The sequence below is a fragment of the Ranitomeya variabilis genome, chromosome 5 (genome assembly GCF_051348905.1).
Source record: "Ranitomeya variabilis isolate aRanVar5 chromosome 5, aRanVar5.hap1, whole genome shotgun sequence".
Classification (NCBI taxonomy): Eukaryota; Metazoa; Chordata; class Amphibia; order Anura; family Dendrobatidae; genus Ranitomeya; species Ranitomeya variabilis.
In genome coordinates, this window is record NC_135236.1 from 426,812,140 (window position 1) to 426,835,473 (window position 23,334).

Here is a 23,334-nt window from a genome sequence, read left to right on the forward strand (position 1 = left end):
CGCGGTCCCGCTGCGGTCCGGGTCCGATGGGCGTCGCGGTCCGGCGCCTCCCATCTTCATATGATCACGTCCTTTACTTGTCTTCCTGCCGCGGCTCCGGCGCAGGCATACGTTATCTGCCCTGTTGAGGGCAGAGCAAAGTACTGCAGTGCACAGGCGTCGGGCCTCTCTGACCTTTCCCGGCACCTGCGCACTGCAGTACTTTGCTCTGTCCTCAATAGGGCAGACAAAGTACACCTGCGCCGGAGCCGCAGCGTGAAGACAAGGAGAGGACGTCATCGTAAGAAGATGGGAGGTGCCGGACAGCGACGCCCATCGGACCGCAGCGGCACCGCCCTTTGGTGAGTATATCATCACCTGTTTTTCTTACCTTTCAGGTTACATCGGGGGCTTATCTACAGCATTGCAGAATGCTGATGCTGGTGGCCTTATCTCATGTACAATTTTTGGGGTGACAGAATCCCTTTAAAGGGTCTCTCCAGTTTTGAAAAATCAAAATCCTCCAGCTGCAGTTTGTTTTGAAAAACAAACAAATGGTTCTTTAGTCACCCTTCCCAGGACTGGCGCTGAATCTCTGCCTTTGCTGCGGTTGTTGGTTACTGTCTGCAGCACTGACGTCATTTCAACAGCGCCTCAGCCAACCAGTAAGCTTAGCAGCTCGTGCTGTCAGCACGGGCAGAGCCGCTGAGCACGGCTACTGGCTGCAATACTACCCATGTGAAGTCAGCAGACACCAGGTGCAGCGGTGGAGTCTCCTTACTGGACCTGGGGAGAGCAAGTAATGAACGATTTTTTGGTTTAAACAAACTGCAGCTAGGGAACAGGGTTCTTCCGAATCCAGAAAACCCCTTTAAAGTTCCTTGCTCTATTTTCATTGATTAAATGCATTATTAATGTTTTACGAAAAATTTACACTTACTATAATAGAGTTTAGAAAACATTCATATACTGTATTTTTCATGCTATACGACAGTTTTTAACAAGAAAACTTGTTAGAAAGGGTGCGCGTCTTATAGTCTGCAGGCAGCTTGCTGTGATGGAGGAGAACGCAGAAACCACATCCTTCCCTGTCACAGAGAGCTGCTCTCGCTCTTCCTGCCCTACAATGAGCTATGTGATTGGAACAGAGCAGGAGAGGACGCTACTGTGACTGAAAGAAGGCTGCACCAGCTGAGCAGCTCCAGTAATGCAAGGACCTTTCCATCAAGAGACTGGTCACATGACTAGAAAGGTCCTTGTGCTAATTGTGAAGAAGCTCCCTCAGCTGCTCAGCTCGTGCAGTCTCCGTTCAGGTCCCAATCAGTAACTGCAGGATGTGATAGTGCGATAGTGTGTGTGTATATATGTGTGTGTGTGTATAAATGCTAGCCGCAGTAATGTATAGTGTGACTACAAAAAGTGGTAGTGTGTGAGTGTAATGGCAAGATGCGGTAATGTATAGTATGTGACTACAAGAAGTGTGTGCGTGCGTGTGTAGTGGTAATGTATAGAGTCTGTGTTAATATTCCCATGTAGGTCACCTGTTATATATAAAAACATATTTGTGATTATCTCTTACCTCAGCGGTTCTTCTGGCTTCTTTGATCATTGATTCGAGTCCTCCAAATACCCCAAGTCCAGGACTGACTGGCTCCATGTCAGACTCACTGTCATCAGACGCATTCAGAGTAACTACTACGGATTTGTGCTTTGGAAGCTTTTGAGACAAAATACAAAAGTAGGCATTAGTCATACCGGTAGCTAGTTTTCCAGGAGTCCATCATGACATCACTATCAGGAGGTCATCCTTCATATCCTTGACAGGGACAGGAACACACAAAAGGTTAAAAGGCCCCTCCCTCCATCACCCAGTGATTTTCCAAGTACAACACCAGGACGGACGCAACTCTTGTATAGTTTCCTTCTACATACGTTACCTTCACATAGCACACATGAAATTTAAAGGCAAGGAATGTAATGGGTGCTGCCAATATGGACTGGAAAACCAATTACCGGTAGGACTAATGCCTACTTTCCAGGACATCCTTCCTGACACACTATCAAGAGAATACCAGAGGATATATTTAGGGAGGACAACTGCTTTCCTTCTGAAGGCCATCTTTTGGCCTGATAAAATGTCCAGTTTATAATGTCTGCAAAATGTATTAAGAATTGTCAATGTTGCAGCTCTGCAGATTTGGTCCACCGATTCCCCTGCTATTTCTGCCCATGATGTCGCTACTGCTCTAGCAGAATGGGCTCTGATCTTGTCTGGAGAAGATTTTCCTTCTGCCGAATTGGTCAGACTGATTACTGACCTAATCCATCTTGCCAAGGTTGCTTTTTAAGGTCTTCTTTCCTTTATGCTTTCCATCAAAGTGAACTAACAAGTTGGAATCTCTCCGTCAGCTTTTTGTGGTCACCAGATATTGGGAGAACTGTTCTTCTGACACCTAGAGAATGAAACGAGAGCTCTCGGGTATCTTTATGGTTTTGGCAGAAGGAAGGCAAGACAATTTCTTGACTCATGTGGAGTGTTGTTATCACTTTAGGTAGGGCAGGATCTAGCAGATAACGCAGTCCTGCAAGATCCTTGATGGAGAAAGCTAGTATTTCCCCTATCCTTCTTGCCGTGGTTATATGTCTGAGTCTTCTAGAGGCTCATATGGTAGTTTACATAGGCCATTTAATACTAAATTCAGGTCCAATGGAGGTACAGAGACTTTCACTGTTGGTCTAATCCTACCTGTGGCCTTAATTAATCACTCACTCCAGGGATGGCTCACTAATGTATAATCCATGAAGGCACTCAGAGTTGAAATTTGTACTTTCAATGTGTTGGGTCTTTGAACTTTAGCAAATCCCATTTGGAGAAAATCCAGTATTTTTGGAATATTGGGGATAGAGATATCCACCATTGTTTCATGGTATTATGCACAAAACCTCTTCCAGATATTCGTGTATATTGCTAATGTCATTGGCTTCATACTTCTCTGGATAGTGGATATGATGGAATCTTAAAGCCATCGGGATCTCAAGATCTGCCTTTCAAGATCCAGGAAAACAATTGCAGGAATATCGGTCCTTGAAAAAGAAGGTCGTATGCTACTGGCAAAAAGATGGGATCTTCTAAAGCCATCTTCTTTAGTAGGGAAAAGTAGTACTGCCAGAATTAGAGGCAATGGTATAAAAACATATGTCAAGTCCATGTCCCATATCTGGGATAAGGCATCTATTCCCGTCGGCTTGCCCCTCTGATTTAGGGGGAAAAAAAAAAATGGTATAGCGGCTGTCATTAATCCCAAGATCTTCATGGTTTAGGATTCATCCTAAATTCTTTAGGACTAAGATGGTTGATATTAGGCTGGCTCTTAGATGATGGGGGATTCTGCAGTTAAAAATAAATCGTCCAGATATTGTATGATTAATATCCGCTTTTCCCCCAGGAAAGCCATGATTTCTGCCACTAGTTTGGTGAAAATGCGTGGGGTTGAGAAAAGACCAAACAGAAAAGAACTAAATCTGTAATGTTGAATCCCTTCCCCTTCTTGCACTGTGAATCTCATATCTCTGACTGTGAGGATGAATAGGCACATTGTAATAGGCTACTGAGGTCTAGTGTACACATTACCATATCCTTTCTGATTAATGGAGTTATTAATCTTATTGGTTTCAATTTTTTGTACATTACCCACTTGTTTAGGGACTTTTACATTTTTACAGATTTGAGTAATATTCAAGAAACTATTCTGCTTCTGGTATTCACCGACTAAGTCCTTAGCAGCCTTTTGAGGACTTGCGGGAACTGGGAAGTCGTGAGGTGGAATTTTCCTTGAGGAATCTGTATAAACTCTATCCTGTATCCTTCTGATACTGAAGTTTCCACAGATTCTGGGATACTTCTGTCCAGGCCTTGTGAAAGGATTCGATTCTTCCTCCCACTTCCTTGGCGTCATAGTCTCCCTGTATTAGTAACCCCTCAAACATCTCATGTATAGAGGGGGATTGGTGGGTCTATCCTCCACTCCTCACAGCCTGTAGAAGTGTATCTGTTTCTTCCCAAGAGAAAAGATATTTATTTCTCCCTTCTGGTAAGCTTGGGATTAAACCTTCACCTTCCTCCTGTATTCAGGGTCAGTATGACAATTCCTCCTCCTCTGAACTTGACTCCATCTCTCACCGTGTCCTTTTTTTGTCTAGGTGTAGTCTGGGAGGAATGAGAGGAAACTAACTCCGTAACGGAATTTTGGACCTCTTCTCTTATTATGGCCCTCATTCGGTCATGAAGGAGGAATGTTACTCCATTACTATTTTGGCAGTACATTCTGGAGATAAACGTTTCCCATATGTGACAGGCAATTTCGTGTGGCATATTGCACATTTTTTCCCCTTGTTCTTGGATGCTGAAGGGGCCATAGACATTTTGAGGGTATGTGCACACGCTGCGGATTTTGCTGGGGAACCGCAGTGTTTCCGCAGCTGCGGGTCCGCAGCGGTTTCCCATGAGTTTACAGTACAATGTAAACCTATGGGAAACGAAATCCGCAGTGCCCATGCTGCGGAAAAAAACGCGCGGAAACGCAGCGGTTTATATTCCGCAGCATGTCAATTCTTTGTGCGGATTCTGCTGCGGGTTTACACCTGCTCTAATAGAAATCTGCAGGTGAAAACCCGCAAAGGAAACCGCAATAGAAACCGCGATAAAACCGCAGTAAAAACCGCAGCGGTTTTGCACTGCGGATTTATCAAATCCGCTGCGGAAAATTCCGCAATGGAATCCGCAGCGTGTGCACAAGCCCTAAGAGTATCCTTATCCTAAAGGTATAATATTGATGTCAGATGGAACAAGCCCTCTAAAGTGTATGAACAATTTCCCATATCACTCTCATAACAGGGATTCAGCAGGGGTATCAAGGCTGCCAGTGGTTTGTCCTTCCATAGCTGGCTGTCTAAATGCACTGGCAACTTCAGCTCCCCTCTGGTAGTACACTAAATAGTACCATATAGCCAGTGTTCAATCTGAATCATCAAAAGGCCCTTCTCCTTTAATTAGGACTTGGCGTTTTTTTTTTTTTTAATCCCGGAAATGCAGTCCACGCTGGAACGCATGCCAGGTACTACAGATCTGCTCGTTATGCCCTCTGTAACTGGAAATGATCTGCATGCTGGTGTCTTCGGAGCACACTTTAGCAGCGCACAGGCATGGGCAGCGTGAACCGAGAGTCCACCCTGAGGGGGAAGCAACTCAATCCAGGAGCCTCAGGACTACTGGCCAGGCTGTGGGACCCCTTGTTCAGCAGGGTGTCAACCTCTGGACACTACTGCAGGAGGAAGGAGAGAGATGAGAGGACCCTCCAAGATCTTCCTGCGCCCGGCAGTAAGGAGCTCCTGCTCAACTGAAAGGTAAAATCCTTTGCTCCCACGAGCATACCTCCTATGCATCTGTCCCTAATAGAAACAGTAAAAACACTGGTGAGTGGCCTTTTAACCTCTTGTGTGTTCCTGTGCACAAGGTATGTCCTGGAAAAGATTATAAGGTATGAATCACAATGCTGGATGCTACTCAACCCCTTCACGACACAGCCCTTTTTCGTTTTTGCATTTTTGTTTTTCACTCCCTTTTCCCACAGCCATAACTTTTTTATTTTTCCTCAATATGGCCATGTGAGGGCTTGGCTTTTGCGGGACGAGTTGTCTTTTTGAACGACAGTATTTGTTTTACCATATTGTGTAATCAAAAACGGGAAAAAAAATTCCAAGTGCGGCAAAATTGCAAAAAAAGTGCAATTCCACAACTGTTTTTTGGATTTTGTTTTAACCATGTTCACCAAATGCTAAAACTGATCAGCCATTATGATTCTCCAGGTCATTACAAGTTTGTAGACACTAAATATGTGTAGGTTGTTTTTTATTGAAATGATGAAAAAAATCCAAAGTTTGTTTAAAGAAAAAACTAATTGCGTCATTTACCGATACCCGTAGCGTCTCCATTTTTCGTGACCTCAGGTTGGGTGAGGGCTTATTTTTTGCGCGCTGAGCTGACGTTCTCAATGATGTCAATCCGGTGCAGATACGATCTTTTGATCGCCCGTTATTGCATTTTAATGCAATGTTGTGGTGACTAAAAAAAACACAATTCTGGTGTTCTGACTTTTTCCGCTACACCGTTTACTGATAGGATTAATTCTTTTTCTAGCTTGATAGATTGCCGTGTTCAGAATCACCCAATACCAAATATGTGTATTTTTTTTTATATTATTTTGAATGGGATTAATGAGGAGTGATATGAACTTTTACATATTTTATATATTTATTTTTTAAATTATTTTTTACTTTTTTGCATGCTTCAACAGTCTCCATGGGAGACTAGAAGCTGCAGTTGTCTGATCGCCTCTGCTACATACAGGTAATGATCAGGTCGCCTGTATGTAGCAGAAAATGCTCACTTGCTATGAGTGCCGACCACTGGGCGCAAGTCGTGAAGGGGTTAAAGAAGCACTCCCATCAAAGTTTTTATCCTCTTATTACATTGCAGTCATCATATTATATATCACTGTACTTACAATTTCTCATTGATCGTTGGAGTATGCGTGCGCATACTGTATAGATTATAGGTGATCGGTGGAATACACGTGCGCATACTGTATAGATTATAGGTGATCGGTGGAATACACGTGCGCATACTGTATAGATTATAGGTGATCGGTGGAGTACACGTGAGCATACTGTATAGATTGTAGGTGATCGGTGGAGTACACGTGCGCATACTCTATAGATTATAGGTGATCGGTGGAGTACATGTGCGCATACTGTATAGATTATAGGTGATCGGTGGAGTACATGTGCGCATACTGTATAGATTATAGGTAATCTATAGTTCATAGTCACGATTGCTTGTGAGACCAAGCGCAACAACAAGGTGATTTAACACATTAAAAAGCTTTCTTAATGCAACACTATTATTGCTTACCCACTCAACCATCCCCTCTTTCCCAAGTACAAGAAATAGCACATGAGCAGACTCTTCAATGCACACAACGGGAAGAAGGCTTGTACGTTCAGATGGATGAATAAATCAATATTCTGGCCCCGGTGTTATACTAAAACCATTCGATGTATTGTACAGTGATGAATTCACAAACAGCACTCTCCATTTCAGACTTATTTTAGTTGCAGCCATTGACAAGGCAAGCGGTGAGATAAGTACCTACCTTTATTACACGCCTGATTGGTCGCAGAACTCTTACTATCTGAGTGGTTGTTCTGCGATGTGTGGTAGAATTCACATTGGAGCATGTCAGAGTAATCCTTGGTACAGGCATGATGTTGATGTGCAGTGGTGAGGAAGGTAGGCTGTTACTTGTCTGTTCCTACAAAGACATTACCATTAACAAATGCTTAAATAAAGGCATACCACCTATGTAGTGGTTTCCGAATATACAGCAGTCTGACCCCTTCAGTGTTTTTGCTTTGGTGTGGGAGATCAGAGAAATGGATGACCCCAATTCTGGTGGGCTACAGCAGAGTTTAGCAAAGCCACCTATTCTAGCGGTAGGGATGGTAACATGAGGTTAAGCTGAACTGCTCTCCCTTCTCGTGTGGGATCACAAGATTATTCTGCCCCTTTATTGCCCCATCCAAGAGGGAAAATAAAAAGATGTAATTGGCAAGCAGAGAGGTCTGCCTTCTATAGACACCAAGCTAAAACGGATCAGCTCGGCTGCAGGGGGAAGAGCTGGGGTGAGCAGCAAACTCAGAGTCTGCTTTCTAGTGTCTACCAGCTATAACCCAAGGTGCTGCATCCCCCAATGGCAACATTTAAGATGGGTCATATATGTATAGATGGAAAAGGTAGAGAGGAACTAGGCAGCCATTCTGTGAAAAAGAAATGTCTTTCATTTACCATTCATTTTCAAATTTAGCACGAGCCAATAAATCAACAGATTAGCAATACCTCAGCTTTAGTAGCCCTTTTGTTAGCCAAAGACTTTAGCAGCTCCTCACGCAACATCATTTCTTCTTCCTCCTCTTCATCTGCAAATGGAGGTTTAGGGGGCTGCTCGGGCTCCTCAGGTGGCAGTGGGGGAAGTGGCAGTGACACCTCTGAAGAACTCTTAGAAATGACGGGGTCATACAATGAGCCCTCACAGCGGGAAGGCTAATAATAAAAAAACATTTATTTTTACATTATATGTGATTTATCGGAACTTGATTGAGCCCTTTCATGTTATCACAGACTTCGCTCAGATATCAGAGAAGCTTACCCAAACTTCTGAAGGGAATTGCTCAGTCACGCATAATACTGAGGGCACACACCCCACTGTATTCCCAGGGAGATAAGATCTCGACGGCGAGGCCCCTAAGCAAGACACAGAATGGAATAAGCAATGGAGGAATATCACATTGGTTTTACATAAATGCCCTAGCCCCAAAGTCGATGAGGTGCAATATACTCACCTAGTATAAAGAGCACCTTACAGGGCTTTCCCACATTACGAAAAGTGGTCCTCAAATGTTGTTCATCATATAAAGCAACAAAAGCAGTTAGTAATCACCCTCCCCCGCACCACTGCTGGCTCTCCACTGCTGCAGCCAAGGTCACAGCCACAGATCACATCACCACTGCAGACAGACTGAGCTAAGGGCCTTCTACCTCATCCAATCAGCTGAGCTCAGTGATTGGCTGCAGTGGTGATATGAGCTGTTGATGTGAGGGCATCACTGTACCTCTGACACCGCAGCAGCAGGTGCTGCACCCAACGAGGGAATCCATGTGCCCTCTGCTTTTATTGTTTTATATGACTGGCAAAGCTTTCACTCCACTTTTCTAAAAGTGGAAAACATCTAACGAAGAATAATAAATTATAACTCATACAGGGATAAGTTGCTTAAGACAACAAGCAAAGCAAACTGCAAATCCAGGTAGTGACTCCTGTTCAATGCATGAATGTCAGGAAGTTGTGCATCATGTGCTTTTACAGCAAATTAGGGCATTTTAAAGGGAACCTATCACCCCGTTTTTTAAAGATTAGATAAAAATAGTGTGAAATAGGGGCAGAGCTGGGCTTTACATTACTGCCTTTTTGGTGCCTTTACACCCCCGTTAGGCTGCCGAAATACCTTTGTGAAGTGGCCGTTTTGTCCTGTCACTCAAGTTGGTCAGGTCGGATGGGCGTGGTCACAGCGCTGTTTCTCCCCCAGATCAGGCTCATCATTACGTTGGTGGCGTAGTGGTGTGCGCATGTCCAAAGAGATCCACTGCCCAGGAGATTCAAAACAGCGCGGTCTGCGCTATTCGCCATTTACCGGTGGGCGCGGCCATCTTGCTTTGGCCGCGCGTGCGCAGAAGCGGCGCTCTGCTGGCCGCGGCTTCAGGAAAATGGCCGCGGGCATCCGCGCGTGCGCAGATGGCTATCGCGGCGGCCATTTTCCTGAAGCCGCGGCCAGCAGAGCGCCGCTTCTGCGCACGCGCGGCCAAAGCAAGATGGCCGCGCCCACCGACCACCAATGGAATAACGGACATCGCTGCTATTTTCACACCCCTGTGCAGGATTCGGGACCTTGGACATGCGCACACCACTACGCCACCAACGTAATGATGAGCCTGATCTGGGGGAGAAACAGCGCTGTGACCACGCCCATCCGACCTGACCAACTTGAGTGACAGCAGAAAACGGCCACTTCACAAAGGTATTTCGGCAGCCTAACGGGGGTGTAAAGGCACCAAAAAGGCAGTAATGTAAAGCCCAGCTCTGCCCCTATTTCACACTATTTTTATCTAATCTTTAAAAAACGGGGTGATAGCCATTAAAGGGAACCTATTTCTGCACAGCTTTTCATAGACATCACTCAGCAATACCTGCAAAAATGCATTCAAACATCAAGCCAATACGTGGCTAGCATAAGCCAATGAGCAAGGAATAGTAGTTTACCTTAAAGCCATAACTGACACTTAAAGGGGCTGACCCCTACCTTACATGCCCCTTTCATGAGAACTAACTCCCATAGACTGCACTAAACATTTGGCTTTCCCAAATCCTGCTGTAACCAGAGCTGCTCTTCTGGTCACATGATCTCCGGCTGAGACTCCCCTGACTTCCCGTGATGTCATGTCAATTTCTCCCTGACTTCCCGTGATGTCATGTCAATTTCTCCGACTTCCCGTGATGTCATGTCAATTTCTCCCTGACTTCCCGTGATGTCATATCAATTTCTCCCTGACTTCCCGTGATGTCATGTCAAAATCTCAAAGCTCAGGGCTCTGGAAACTCATGACTCCATTCAGCAAAGCTCACACTGCTCCTGTGCATGCTGCTGCAGACACAGCTCTCCCCTGTATACACACACACACCATGCTTTATACCCTGTAGAATTGTTTCTATTATACACATATATCTATATATATAAGTGGCATCGTGATTACTCGCTAATCCCGCCCCCTGCACAGTAGCTCTGACCCCCCCACATAACCACACATAATCCCGCCCCCCACCACATTACCACACATAATCCCGCCCCCCACCACATTACCACACAATCCCGCCCCCCAACCCATTACCACATCAATCCCGCCCCCCACCCCATTACCACATCAATCCCGCCCCCCACCCCATTACCACATCAATCCCGCCCCCCACCCCATTACCACATCAATCCCGCCCCCCACCACATTACCACATCAATCCCGCCCCCCACCACATTACCACACAATCCCGCCCCCCCCCATTACCACACATCAATCCCGCCCCCCACCCCATTACCACACATCAATCCCGCCCCCCACCCCATTACCACACATCAATCCCGCCCCCCACCCCATTACCACACATCAATCCCGCCCCCCACCCCATTACCACATCAATCCCGCCCCCCACCCCATTACCACATCAATCCCGCCCCCCACCCCATTACCAAACATAATCCCGCCCCCCACCCATTACCAAACATAATCCCGCCCCCCACCACATTACCACACAATCCCGCCCCCCCATTACCACACACAATCCCGCCCCCCACATTACCACACACTATCCCGTCCCCCCACCACATTACCACACATAATCCTGCCCCCCACCACACATAATCCTGCCCCCCCACCACACAATCCCGCCCCCCACATCACCACACATAATCCCGCCCCACCACACATAATCCCGCCCCCACATCACCACACAATCCCACCACCACAAAATCCCGCCCCCCACCACACATAATCCCGCCCCCCACCACACATAATCCCGCCCCCCACCACACATAATCCCGCCCCCCCACCACATCATCACAATCCCGCCCCCCCCACATTACCACACATAATCCCGCCCCCACCACATCACCACACAATCCCGCCCCCAACACATCACATAATCCCACCCCCCACCACATTACCACACATAATCCCACCCCCCACATTACCACACATAATCCCGCCCCCCCACATTACCACACGAGGCTCCGTCCCCACACGTTACCACACGAGGCTGCGTCCCCACACGTTACCACACGAGGCTGCGTCCCCCCACATTACCACACGAGGCTCCGTCCCCACACATTACCACACGAGGCTGCGCCCCCACACATTACCACACGAGGCTGCGCCCCCACACATTACCACACGAGGCTGCGTCCCCACACATTACCACACGAGGCTCCGTCCCCACACATTACCACACGAGGCTGCGCCCCCACACATTACCACACGAGGCTGCGCCCCCACACATTACCACACGAGGCTGCGCCCCCACACATTACCACACGAGGCTCCGTCCCCACACATTACCACACGAGGCTCCGTCCTCACACATTACCATATGAGGCTCCGTCCCCACACATTACCACATGAGGCTCCATCCCCACACATTACCACATGAGGCTCCATCCCCACACATTACCACACGAGGCTCCATCCCCACACATGATTATTATTGTTATTAACTTCATTTTAAGTTAATTTACCACCTGCATAAGTGCTATTGAATGTTGTCATTATTCACTTTAGTTTAATCACTAGCAGCGTTAATTAGATAGCAATGAGCGTGCTGAGCGTTAGCTGGCTGGAAACATCTAGTATTATATATATTCATATCTCTCCTCATCCATCCATTGATCCACGTCAGTGAGGAGGAGTAGGGGATAATCTGTTCTGGTGCTTTGTGCATCACTTCTATTCCATGTAACAGTGTCCAGTACAGGAGATCATGTTGAAGCCGGGTGTGAAGCTTGGGGGGGGGGGGGGGATCAGTGGGAGGGGTTTAGGCGGATTACAGGGGGCGCTCACTACTGGCTTGCAGCCCAGAACAAGGGATGATGGGAAATGTAGTCAGAAAGGATGAGGATTCTGAAGAAGTGACGACTGTGATAGAGCTGATGCCAGCGGACAGGAAACAAAGCAGAAACCAACATGAAAATGGCAGAAGAGGTATATGCAGATCTCTAGGGGGAATATTCTTAGGCATTTATGGCACAAAATAGTAACTGAGTCAGGGTAGCGGACAACCTCTTTAATGCTAAATTCATTCAAAACTGCCCAGGAAAAAAACACACACACATTACCTGGAGAATTTGTTTCACTATCGGTGTCCATTGCAACCTCCTCATAGTTATCATATTGGTATATCCCACCAGAGTTTTCCAAGCTCTGCTTTTCAGCACGTTTTTGGTCTAGATCGAAAGACTGGGAAAAGTAGAATACGTCAGAAGTGGTTCACGTAAAAGCTGTGCTGTCAATAGCGGCATGGCTGGCATAAGGCTTTCATCTGGCCTGTTCTATTGAAGTAGAATTCTAATAATGTAAGGAAGAACAACCAACTAATAATATTCCTGCAGCTGGAATACACAGTGCTCTTACTGGACTCACCGGTGTCAGACGACCACAGCTCAGGATCAAAACAGATCTCGAACACTACAAGTTTCCTATAGGTCTACAGAATTAGAGTCTGAAAGCTCAACATTGTAAGACTGCAATTAACTTGTGGAGCATGTGGCCGGTGTAATTCAATACATTCATTTTGTAATGTGGACCTAGCTGGGTTGGTCCAAGTACCCATGATCTCTGAGACAGCCTTACTGATCACGAGAGCAGATCATCCCGTGTGTCCCAAGTTTGAAAGGAGTGTTGTCCTGCATCCAAGTTACAGCTCCATTCAGGTACTTTGGGACTCTTGGAGATACAGAACTCAAATACCTCTGAATGGAGTGTCAGAGCGCTTGTGTTACAGGCGGCATGGACCACTCTCCTTGTGATAAGCGGAGATCCCAGAGACCATACATATCACATATATCATATCACATATCTTATGGAAAGGAGTGAATCTTGCTTATGGGCCAACAGCTTTAAACAACCGTTCGAGCCAATATTTTCTGCGGCACAAAGCGACTTTGTGATTCATCAGTGTACGGCCATAATTACTGTGGTAACGTAGTATGGAGCGCACCTTGCTGCGTCTAGTCTTAATATCCCCTACAAGCTTCATAAATCTATTGTACTGCTCTTCTTGATTTGAGAGATCTCTAATCTTGCGAATCTCCTCCTCTCGTTTTCTTCTCTCCTCATCCTCAGCTTGTTTCCCATTCTCTTCCTCCTCCTTCCGCTTTTCTTCAGCTTTCTGTTGTTGCAACTTTTTCCAGGCTTTTGTTTGCTGCCTTCTTCGTGCTTGCTTAGCTGGAAGGAGAAAACATATTCAACACTGCACATCTCAGATATGCCATTAACCCCTGAAGGACGCAAATCGATAACTCCAAATGCAGACTTATTGATTTGGACCTGACAACTCCATTAATTTTGTTTTTTTCCTCTCATTCCAAGAATAAGGCCAAGTTCTCACAATGAGTATTTGGTCCTTTTTTTGATGATTAGATAATTTACGATAATGTAATATACCCGTGAAACATCAGGATTGCAATATAGAGTACAAATCAATGTCCAACATGTGGCTGAGCGTCACAGGAGTACCAAGATGGCACACATGAGGGTCTTCAGCAGCCCCCACCTGCAATGGCAACCCATCGGCACCCCACAAAGCGGATCAATATGTGGCCGGACTGACAACCTCATAGTAGCACAAATTAAAAACCTCTATATAAACAGCTAGCTTCTGAGCCCACTCCATACACCCCAACATTATGGATGCATATGTCATGGAGCATAAAGGGGGTTAAAGTGGCTATCCGAAAAGGCAAAAATAGTTAAATAATGCAATAAAATTATTTAAAAAAAAAAATCTATATATCACCCGTCAAATCTCCTGCTGTCAGTCTGTGCATTTTGTGGACCCAGTCATTGGCCTTACGCTGTACATGCTGCCACTAGTGATGAGCTACTATACTCGTTACTCGAGATTTCTCGGGGGTCCTCTGAGTATTTTTTAGTGCTCGGAGTTTTAGTTTTCATCGCCGCAGCTGAATGAATTACATCTGTTAGCCAGCATAAGTACATGTGGGGATTCCCTAGCAACCAGGCAACCCCCACATGTACTTATGCTGGCTAACAGATGTAAATCATTCAGCTGCGGCAAGAAAAACTAAATCTCCGAGCACTAAAAAATACTCGGAGGACCCCAGAGCATGCTCGAGAAATCTCGATTAACGAGTATATTTGCTCATCACTAGCTGCCACCACCACTTACGTCATTCATTGCCACCACCAGTCACGTGGGTACATGGAACATTATCACTAGAGCCAAGTAAGGACGAGCGGAGAGCATGGAGGAATACCAGAAGAGCATAGGGTGCATGGTTATTCTATCACATTGTCTGCTTTTCTCCACATCTTTTGTTAACTCAGAGCATCACGTGTTCATCCCATGTTGTGACCGCACATCTGACCCAAAACGTTGGCTAGGTTGTTGGCTTACCCGCATTAGTTGTACTATAAGCTTTACGTGTCAAAACAGAGATTGTATTGCTCTTTTCCTTCTGTGGTTCTGGCTTCACCCCCTCTTTCGGAGGCTCCATCTTGCCCTTTGACAGTTTCTCCTTGCTTTCTTTTAATACCAATTGTTCTTTCTGATGCCATTTTTTACTTGCAGATTGCAAAGCCAAGAGACGTAAATGAAGTTCTGACAACTGCTCTTCCTCTACATCAGGTTTCTGGAAAAAAAAAAAAAAAAACGACTGTCACAACCTGATCCATGAGCAGCTACAGAAAGCTAGGCCAAGTTCTGCTCGCAATCGTCTTGTTCTGGTTACTGTGACTGACAAGCAGTAGCCATTACACAGTTCTGACACTTATCGAAGTGCAAATCCCAATTCTAACACAACCAGTCCCCCATAACATCATGTATGGGGCCACACTTGGTATACGCTTTCTACATCTATAGTTAATAATGCACAACCAGTTCCTAAATTAAAGGGTACTGGCCAGTTTGGTAATACCGTGCACTCTATGGGCAGCATGTTATAAAGCTGGCCAGGCTGAGCAGAATGATATATATTAGGTAAAACTTCTATTTTCTTCATTAATATCTCTGCTCATTTTGGGGTTAGCAGTCAAGTAGGCGGTCTTTACTGATCGACAGCTAATTCAGTAAACATACATCTGATCTATCTATAAGATGGGCGATAAATGTATGACCTCAGGAGGCACAGCAATGACAGTCCCAAAGACAGTGAATGGAGCGGTGCTCACGCATGCACACTACTGCTCCATTCAGAGACTACTTTGGGACCCCAGTTCTAGTGATCAGTTGGGGTCTGATCTTATGGAAAGGTGATGCATGAATGTAGTGATAAAACTCCTTTATATAAAAAATAATATAGAATTATATATGGGACTGACCGCAACTACATCAGTAGTGTCGATTTCAGAAGGAACGGTCTGCTCCGTCTCATCAGGTTCTGGAAAAGAAAAAAAGCACAGCATTTCTAGACTTTAGGATTTCACAACAATGTAGTTCCTGTAGTAAATGGCTGCATTTCTCATAGGTTTATTAACTGTTAGCTCCGATTATCATATAGCAATCCAGATTTCTGTAAAGGAGAGGAGAGCGTGTCTGCATACACGCCATTAACACATTAAGGACAGGGCAGTTTGTTGTTTTCTCCCCTTCCTATCGATATAGCTGCATGAGGACGTGTATGCAAAGTGGGTTGCAATTTGATTAACGCCATTTATTGCAGCAAATGATGTAATGAAAAAAGAGGGGGGGGGGGGATTCCAAATTACATGTTGAAAACAAAAATGCATTTTTTGCCAGTGTTTCATTTTTACGGTCTTCATAGTAGGATAAAAATGACCTGGCAGTACGATTCTTCAGGCTAGTATGATAAAAGCAATACAAAACATGTATACGGTTTTATTATTTCATGATTAATAAAAAAAAGATTCAGAACTTTGCAGACAATTTTTTGTCCCCCAATTTTTCATACTCCCAGCAATGGAGCCAAACAAACACTAGCTTTCCACATGCTGGGTTATCGTTTGTATTGATACCATTATGGCGTACATACATTTTGGTCTCTTTTCATCTCATTTTTAAGAGAGGTTCAACTGAAAGGAAAAAAATTTGACATTGTTTTTTATCCGCTTTATCATGAGTGTATAATTGTTATATGTTGATAGATCATACTTTCACAGACACCACAATGCCAAATGTTTAATTTGAATTTCATTTTTAAGGTTTTTAATTTTTTTTCATGCATGTTCTATAGATAACCAGCCAGCTGCTACAGTTACAGGCAGGTGGTGTGTGTGAAGCAAGTGGAGCCCCCTGCACACATGCGGACCCCAGCTTGGAAGTACAGGTAGAAGAAGATAAAACCCTGTGTAGGCTGTCTCTACCCTATGCACGGGATCAATAGTAGCACACGTGGACGTACCCTCTGCACAGACAGTACTTTGCACCTCCTTTTCTTCGGGTGCACTTTCGGATGGCTTGGATTCTTCCAAGATGATCTGTTTCTTTATTTCAGCGATTGGTTTTAACTTTTGTCTAAGAGGTTTAAGCTCAAACGCCTGAAATGCCTTTACTGGTGGCTTCTCGGCAATTACAGGGGCCACGTCTTCCACAACTCTTTGTTGTTCAGGCGCAGGAGGCTCCGCGCTGCTTTGCACAACGCTCACTTCTTCTTTTGCAGGTTCTTCCTTGAGGACAAGTTTCTCATTCTTGTTGATTGACTCAAGTTCCAGTTTAATCTGCTTATATTTTAGGAGCAGTTCCTCAAAGCTTTCATCCTCAGCGTGAGCAGATTTTCTTGGTGGGGATCTTCCTTTAACTGAAGGCCTTGCTTAGAAAACATAACTATGAAAGAGGGCTGCAGTGGTCCATACTAAATAGAACAGTCCCTTACCAAACCGAGATCTAGAGTATTAGGTAGTAAACGTCTCAAGAGGCAGACAATGAAAGACTGCCCTCCTACCACACTCCACAAACTTCAGACCCACGGAAATCATCAAACACCCCCATGATCTCAGCTAGAGCCTATTCTTTACAACTGTTCACATTATATTTGAACCTTAAAGTGTTTTTCTCATCTCAGACATTTACAGCGCTGTCCCAGTATACGCCATTAATGGAAAAACCCTTTAAGGTGCCTGACCTCTAGTACTGCCTGACTTGAGATCGGAAACGGTGGAGGTGCTGACTTGCTTTACTATTTGGATTAACCTCCCCTCCACCCACCAATACCATTCATCCACATTGGCTGATAGAGGACACAAGAATACTTGTTGGGTCAATGGCATACTCTCCACAGCTGGCAGTATGCCATACAGTCAACCATGTATATGGCATCTCCATATATCCAGACCACCTGCACACCATGCTATTTATTGACTTAACACTGCAGTCACCCATGTGTATGGAGCAGTGCCTGCCGAGTACCTCAGGGGCACCATATGGTCCCCCCACATGTATGGCACCTTCATATATCCTGATTACCTGAGGCAATGCCTGCTGGGCACCCTGCAGTCTGTCTACCATGTGTATGGCATATATAGATGTCCTGACTACTGGAGCAATGCCTACTGGGAACCTCAAGGCACCATACAATCTCCCATGTGTATGGCATCTCCATACAGTGGGTACGGAAAGTATTCAGACCCCTTTAAATTTGTAACTCTTTCATTGCAGCCATTTGGTAAATTCAAAAAAGTTCTTTTTTTCTCATTAATGTACACTCTGCACCCCATCTTGACTGAAAAATAACAAATGTAGAAATGTTTGCAAAGTTACTAAAAAAGAAAAACTAAAATATCACATGGTCATAAGTATTCAGACCCTTTGCTCAGTATTGAATAGAAGCACCCTTTTGACCTAGAACAGCCATGAGTCTTCTTGGGAATGATGCAACAAGTTTTTCACACCTGGATTTGGTGCAGATCCTCTCCAGTTCCATCAGGTTGGATGGTGAACATTGGTGGACAGCCATTTTCAGGTCTCTCCAGAGATGCTCAATTGTGTTTAGGCCAGGGCTCTGGAAGGGCCAGTCAAGAATGGTCACAGAGTTGTTCTGAAGTCACTCCTTTGTTATTTTAGCTGTGTGTTTAGGGTCCTTGTCTTGTTGGACCTAGGTGGACCTTCAGCCAGAGCACTCTGGAAGAAGTTTTCATCCAGGATATCTCTGTACTTGGCCGCATTCATGTTTCCTTCAATGACAACCAGTCCTCCTGTCCCTGCAGCCAAAAAACACCCCCATAGCATGATGCTTCCACCACGTTTCACTGTTGGGATTGTATTGAGCAGGTGATGAGCAGTGCCTGGTTTTCTCCACACATACCGCTTAGAATTATCACCAAAAAGGTCTATTTTCATCTCATCAGACCAATGAATCTTATTTCTCATACTCTGGGAGTCATTCATCTGTTTGTTTGTTTTTTACAAAACCCCATGCAGGCTTTCATAGGTCTTGCACTGAGGAGAGGCTTCTGTCGGGTCACTGTGCCGTAAAGGACTGGCTGGTGGAGGGCTGCAGTGATAGTTGACTTTGTGAAACTTTCTCCCATCTCCCTACTGCATCTCTGGAGCTCAGCCACAGTGATCTTGGGGTTCTTTACCTCTCTCACCAAGGCTCTTCTCCCATAATTGCTCAGGTCTAGGAAGACTTCTGGTGGTCCCAAACTTCTTCCATTTAAGGATTATGGAGGCCACTGTGCTGTTAGGAACCTTGAGTACTGCAGAATTTCTTTTGTAACCTTGGCCAGAGCTGTGCCTTGCCACAATTCTGGCTCCTTGGCCAGTTCCTTTGATCTCATGATTCCCATTTGGTCGACATGCACTGTGAGCTGTGAGATCTTATATAGACAGTTGTGTGCCGGTCCAAATGAAGTCCTATCAGTTTAGTTAAACACAGCTGGCCTCCAATGAAGGAGTAAAACAATCTCAAGGAGGATCACAAGGAAATGGACAGCATGTAACAAATATGAGCATCTGAGCAAAGGGTCTGAATACAGTACTTATGACCATGTGATTTCAGTTTTTCTTTTTTAATAAATTTGCAAAAATTTCTACATTTGTTTTTTTTCAGTCAAGATAGGGTGCAGAGTGTACATTAATGAGAAAACAAATGAACCTTTTTTGAATTTACCAAATGGCTGCAATGAAACAGAGTGAAACATTTAAACGGGTCTGAATACTTTCCGTACCCGCTGTATATTCAGACTACCCGGCCCAACAACTGCTGCACTCCATGCCAACAGCTGCACACTACAGTAAACCATGTATGCGTATGGCATTTTCATATAGCTTGACAACTGGGTCAATGACTGCAAAGCAATAAACATTCCCATATATACTGTCTATGGGCATTACATATATCCTGACTACTGGGGGCAATGACTGCTGGGCACCATGAAATCTGCCTCCCATGTGTATAGCATCTACATATTACCCTGACCACTGGGCAATGCAGCTGGACGCCATACCGTCTGCCTCCCCTATGTATGGCACCTAGATATACCCTGACCACCAGACCAATGCCATTGGCATTTACATATATCCAGGCCACTGGAGAAATACCTGTTGGGCACCATGTCATCAGCCTCCCATATGTATGGCATCTCCATCTACCCTCACTACTAGGGCAATGGCTGTCGGGCACCCCATGCTCAGAGCACTATGCCATCTGCCTCCAATATGTATGGCATCTTGATATACCCTGACAACTGGGGCAATGGCTGCAGGGCCCCTCATCCTCAGTGCACCATCCTGTCTGCCTGCCATGTGTATGGCATCTCCATCTACTCTGACCACTGGGACAATGGCTGCCGGGCACCTCACCCTCAGGGCACCGTCCTGTCTGCCTCCCATGTGTATGGCATTTCTATCTACCCTGACCACTGGAGAAATGGCTGCCGGGCCCCTCACCCTCAGGACACCGGGCTGTCTGCCTCCCATGTGTATGACATCTCCATCTACCCTGACCCCTGGGGCAATGGCTGCCGGGACCCTCACCCTCAGGACAAAGGGGCTGTCTGCCTCCCATGTGTATGGCATTTCTATCTACCCTGACCCCTGAGGCAATGGCTGCCGGGCACCTCACCCTCAGGACACCGGGCTGTCTGCCTCCCATGTGTATGGCATTTCTATCTACCCTGACCCCCCCCCCCCCCCGGGGCAATGGCTGCCGGGCCCCTCACTCTCAGGACACCGGGCTGTCTGCCTCCCATGTGTATGGCATTTCTATCTACCCTGACCCCTGGGGCAATGGCTGCCGGGCCCCTCACCCTCAGGGCACCGACCTGTCTGCCTCCCATGTGTATGGCATCTCCATCTATCCTGACCCTTGGGGCAATGGCTGCCGGACCCCTCACTCTCAGGACACCGGTCTGTCTGCCTCCCATGTGTATGGCATTTCTATCTACCCTGACCCCTGGGGCAATGGCTGCCGGAGCCCTCACCCTCAGGGCACCGTCCTGTCTGCCTCCCATGTGTATGGCATTTCTATCTACCCTGACCCCTGGGGCAATGGCTGCCGGGCCCCTCACCCTCAGGGCACCGACCTGACTGCCTCCCATGTGTATGGCATCTCCATCTATCCTGACCCCTGGGGCAATGGCTGCCGGGCCCCTCACTCTCAGGATACCGGGCTGTCTGCCTCCCATGTGTATGGCATTTCTATCTACCCTGACCCCTGGGGCAATGGCTGCCGGGCCCCTCACCCTCAGGGCACCGACCTGTCTGCCTCCCATGTGTATGGCATCTCCATCTACCCTGACCCCTGGGGCAATGGCTGCCGGACCCCTCACCCTCAGGGAACCGGGCTGTCTGCCTCCCATGTGTATGGCATTTCTATCTACCCTGACCCCTGGGGCAATGGCTGCCGGACCCCTCACCCTCAGGGCACCGGGCTGTCTGCCTCCCATGTGTATGGCATTTCTATCTACCCTGACCCCTGGGGCAATGGCTGCCGGGCCCCTCACCCTCAGGGCACCGACCTGTCTGCCTCCCATGTGTATGGCATCTCCATCTACCCTGACCCCTGGGGCAATGGCTGCCGGACCCCTCACCCTCAGGGCACCGGGCTGTCTGCCTCCCATATGTATGGCATTTCTATCTACCCTGACCCCTGGGGCAATGGCTGCCGGACCCCTCACCCTCAGGGCACCGTCCTGTCTGCCTCCCATGTGTATGGCATCTCCATCTACCCTGACCCCTGGGGCAATGGCTGCCGGGCCCCTCACCCTCAGGGCACCGTCCTGTCTGCCTCCCATGTGTATGGCATCTCCATCTACCCTGACCCCCTGGGGCAATGGCTGCCGGGCCCCTCACCCTCAGGGCACCGTCCTGTCTGCCTCCCATGTGTATGGCATCTCCATCTACCCTGACCCCTGGGGCAATGGCTACCGGACCCCTCACCCTCAGGGCACCGGGCTGTCTGATGCCCTCACACCAGGACCAAGGATACGTTTTCTGGGGGAAGGGTCTCTCCAGCCGCAGTTGCTCTGTCTCGGCCCCCCGGGCTTCACACCTCGGTCCATCCATTCTCGCTCCCAGAATCGCCCCCCTCTGCCCCGGGAGCGGATCCGGCCCAGTGTGTCATGACTGCGCTCCCAGAAGGAAGGCCTGGAGCCGATGTCCCCCATGGACGAGGGCTGCGGGAGGCGGGGAGGAAGCCGGTACTGCTCCTTGGGCCTGTAGACGTGCGGTGTGGGCAGCAGCGGCCGTGATGAAGGACGAGCCCGGTACTGGTGCGGCACTGCTCGGTTACTGGGCCGGTGGCGGACGGGCTTCGGGCTGTCGGGTCTGACGCTGTCATCGCTGATCTCGCCGTCCTCCAGCTCCCCCTCTTCTCTGGGAGAAGCCGAGCGGCCGGCTGGCTGGGTCATGGCGCACAGCTGTCTGAGGCGGCGCACGGAACACTCGGCTACCGCGACCAGCGAGCTCCCGAGTCCAGGCCAGACTAGCGGAGTTCTCGCGAGATTGCTTCCATCCCCGTGACGTCACTGCTGCGCTGGGTGCTTGACTTCCCGTTTGGATACTAATACGTCAGGCTGCAGAAATGAAAGCGAGAACATTCCTGCTAGTCCTCACCCCACGGCCACAGGCATGGGAGGACTGAGGAGAGCAACTAATCACACCTGCCGGCATGGACGGAGAACCCACACATGACCTGCATACATTAGTAAACATATGTCTAGACCTGATGAGATTGGTATACTTACTTTACAAATCTATGTCATAATGGTTGTGTAATCCTCACTTACAGGGAACCTGACAAGCCTACAACCTGCAGTAACCACCAATCGACCAAACTGCTGCACGACCAGCTCTATCCTCACCTACTGTATCCTCACCCATCCCTTGTAGATTGTGAGCCCTCGCGGGCAGGGTCCTCTCTCCTCCTGTTCCAGTTGTGACTTGTATCGGTCAATATTATTGTACTTGTTTTTATTATGTATACCCCTCCTCACATGTAAAGCGCCATGGAATAAATGGCGCTATAATAATAAATAATAATAATAATAACCTGTCACCCCCAAAATGGAAGGTGAGCTAAGCCCACCGGCATCAGGGGCTTATCTACAGCATTCTGGAATGTTGTAGATAAGCCCCCGATGTATCCTGAAAGATGAGAAAAAGAGGTTAGATTATACTCACCCAGGGGCGGTCCTGCTGCGGTCAGGTCCGATGGGCATCGCGGTCCAGTCCAGGGCCTCCTAGCTTCATAGGATGACGTCCTCTTGTCTTCACGCTGCGGCTCTGTGGAGGGCAGAGCAAAGTACTGCAGTGCACTGGCACTGGGCCTCTCTGACCTTTCCCGGAGCCTGCACTGCCCTCAACAGGACAGATGAAGTGCGCCGGAGCCGCAGAGTGAAGACAAGAAGAGGACGACGCCCATCGGACCGGACCGCAGCGGGACCACCCCTGGGTAAGTATAATCTAACCTGTTTTTCTCATCTTTCAGGTTACATCCTGGCTCACC

General features: G+C 47.2%; 1 protein-coding gene across 2 annotated transcripts in view; it reads right to left on the reverse strand.

Moving 5' to 3' along the window:
• ZFC3H1 (zinc finger C3H1-type containing) overlaps positions 1–22,345 on the reverse strand; it is a 79,819-nt gene extending 57,474 nt beyond the window's left edge. For both annotated transcript variants that reach the window (XM_077265284.1, XM_077265283.1), the window contains exons 1-10: positions 21,817–22,345; positions 16,792–17,187; positions 15,752–15,810; positions 14,829–15,063; positions 13,410–13,636; positions 12,529–12,649; positions 8,244–8,338; positions 7,934–8,137; positions 7,191–7,349; positions 1,559–1,696 (exon numbers count right to left, since the gene is read on the reverse strand). In XM_077265284.1, the coding sequence (XP_077121399.1) occupies positions 1,559–1,696; positions 7,191–7,349; positions 7,934–8,137; positions 8,244–8,338; positions 12,529–12,649; positions 13,410–13,636; positions 14,829–15,063; positions 15,752–15,810; positions 16,792–17,187; positions 21,817–22,237 (2,055 nt within the window). In that variant the 5' untranslated portion in view covers positions 22,238–22,345. The remainder of the gene's footprint in view (positions 1–1,558; positions 1,697–7,190; positions 7,350–7,933; positions 8,138–8,243; positions 8,339–12,528; positions 12,650–13,409; positions 13,637–14,828; positions 15,064–15,751; positions 15,811–16,791; positions 17,188–21,816) is intronic.
• Positions 22,346–23,334: the final 989 nt, after the last annotated feature.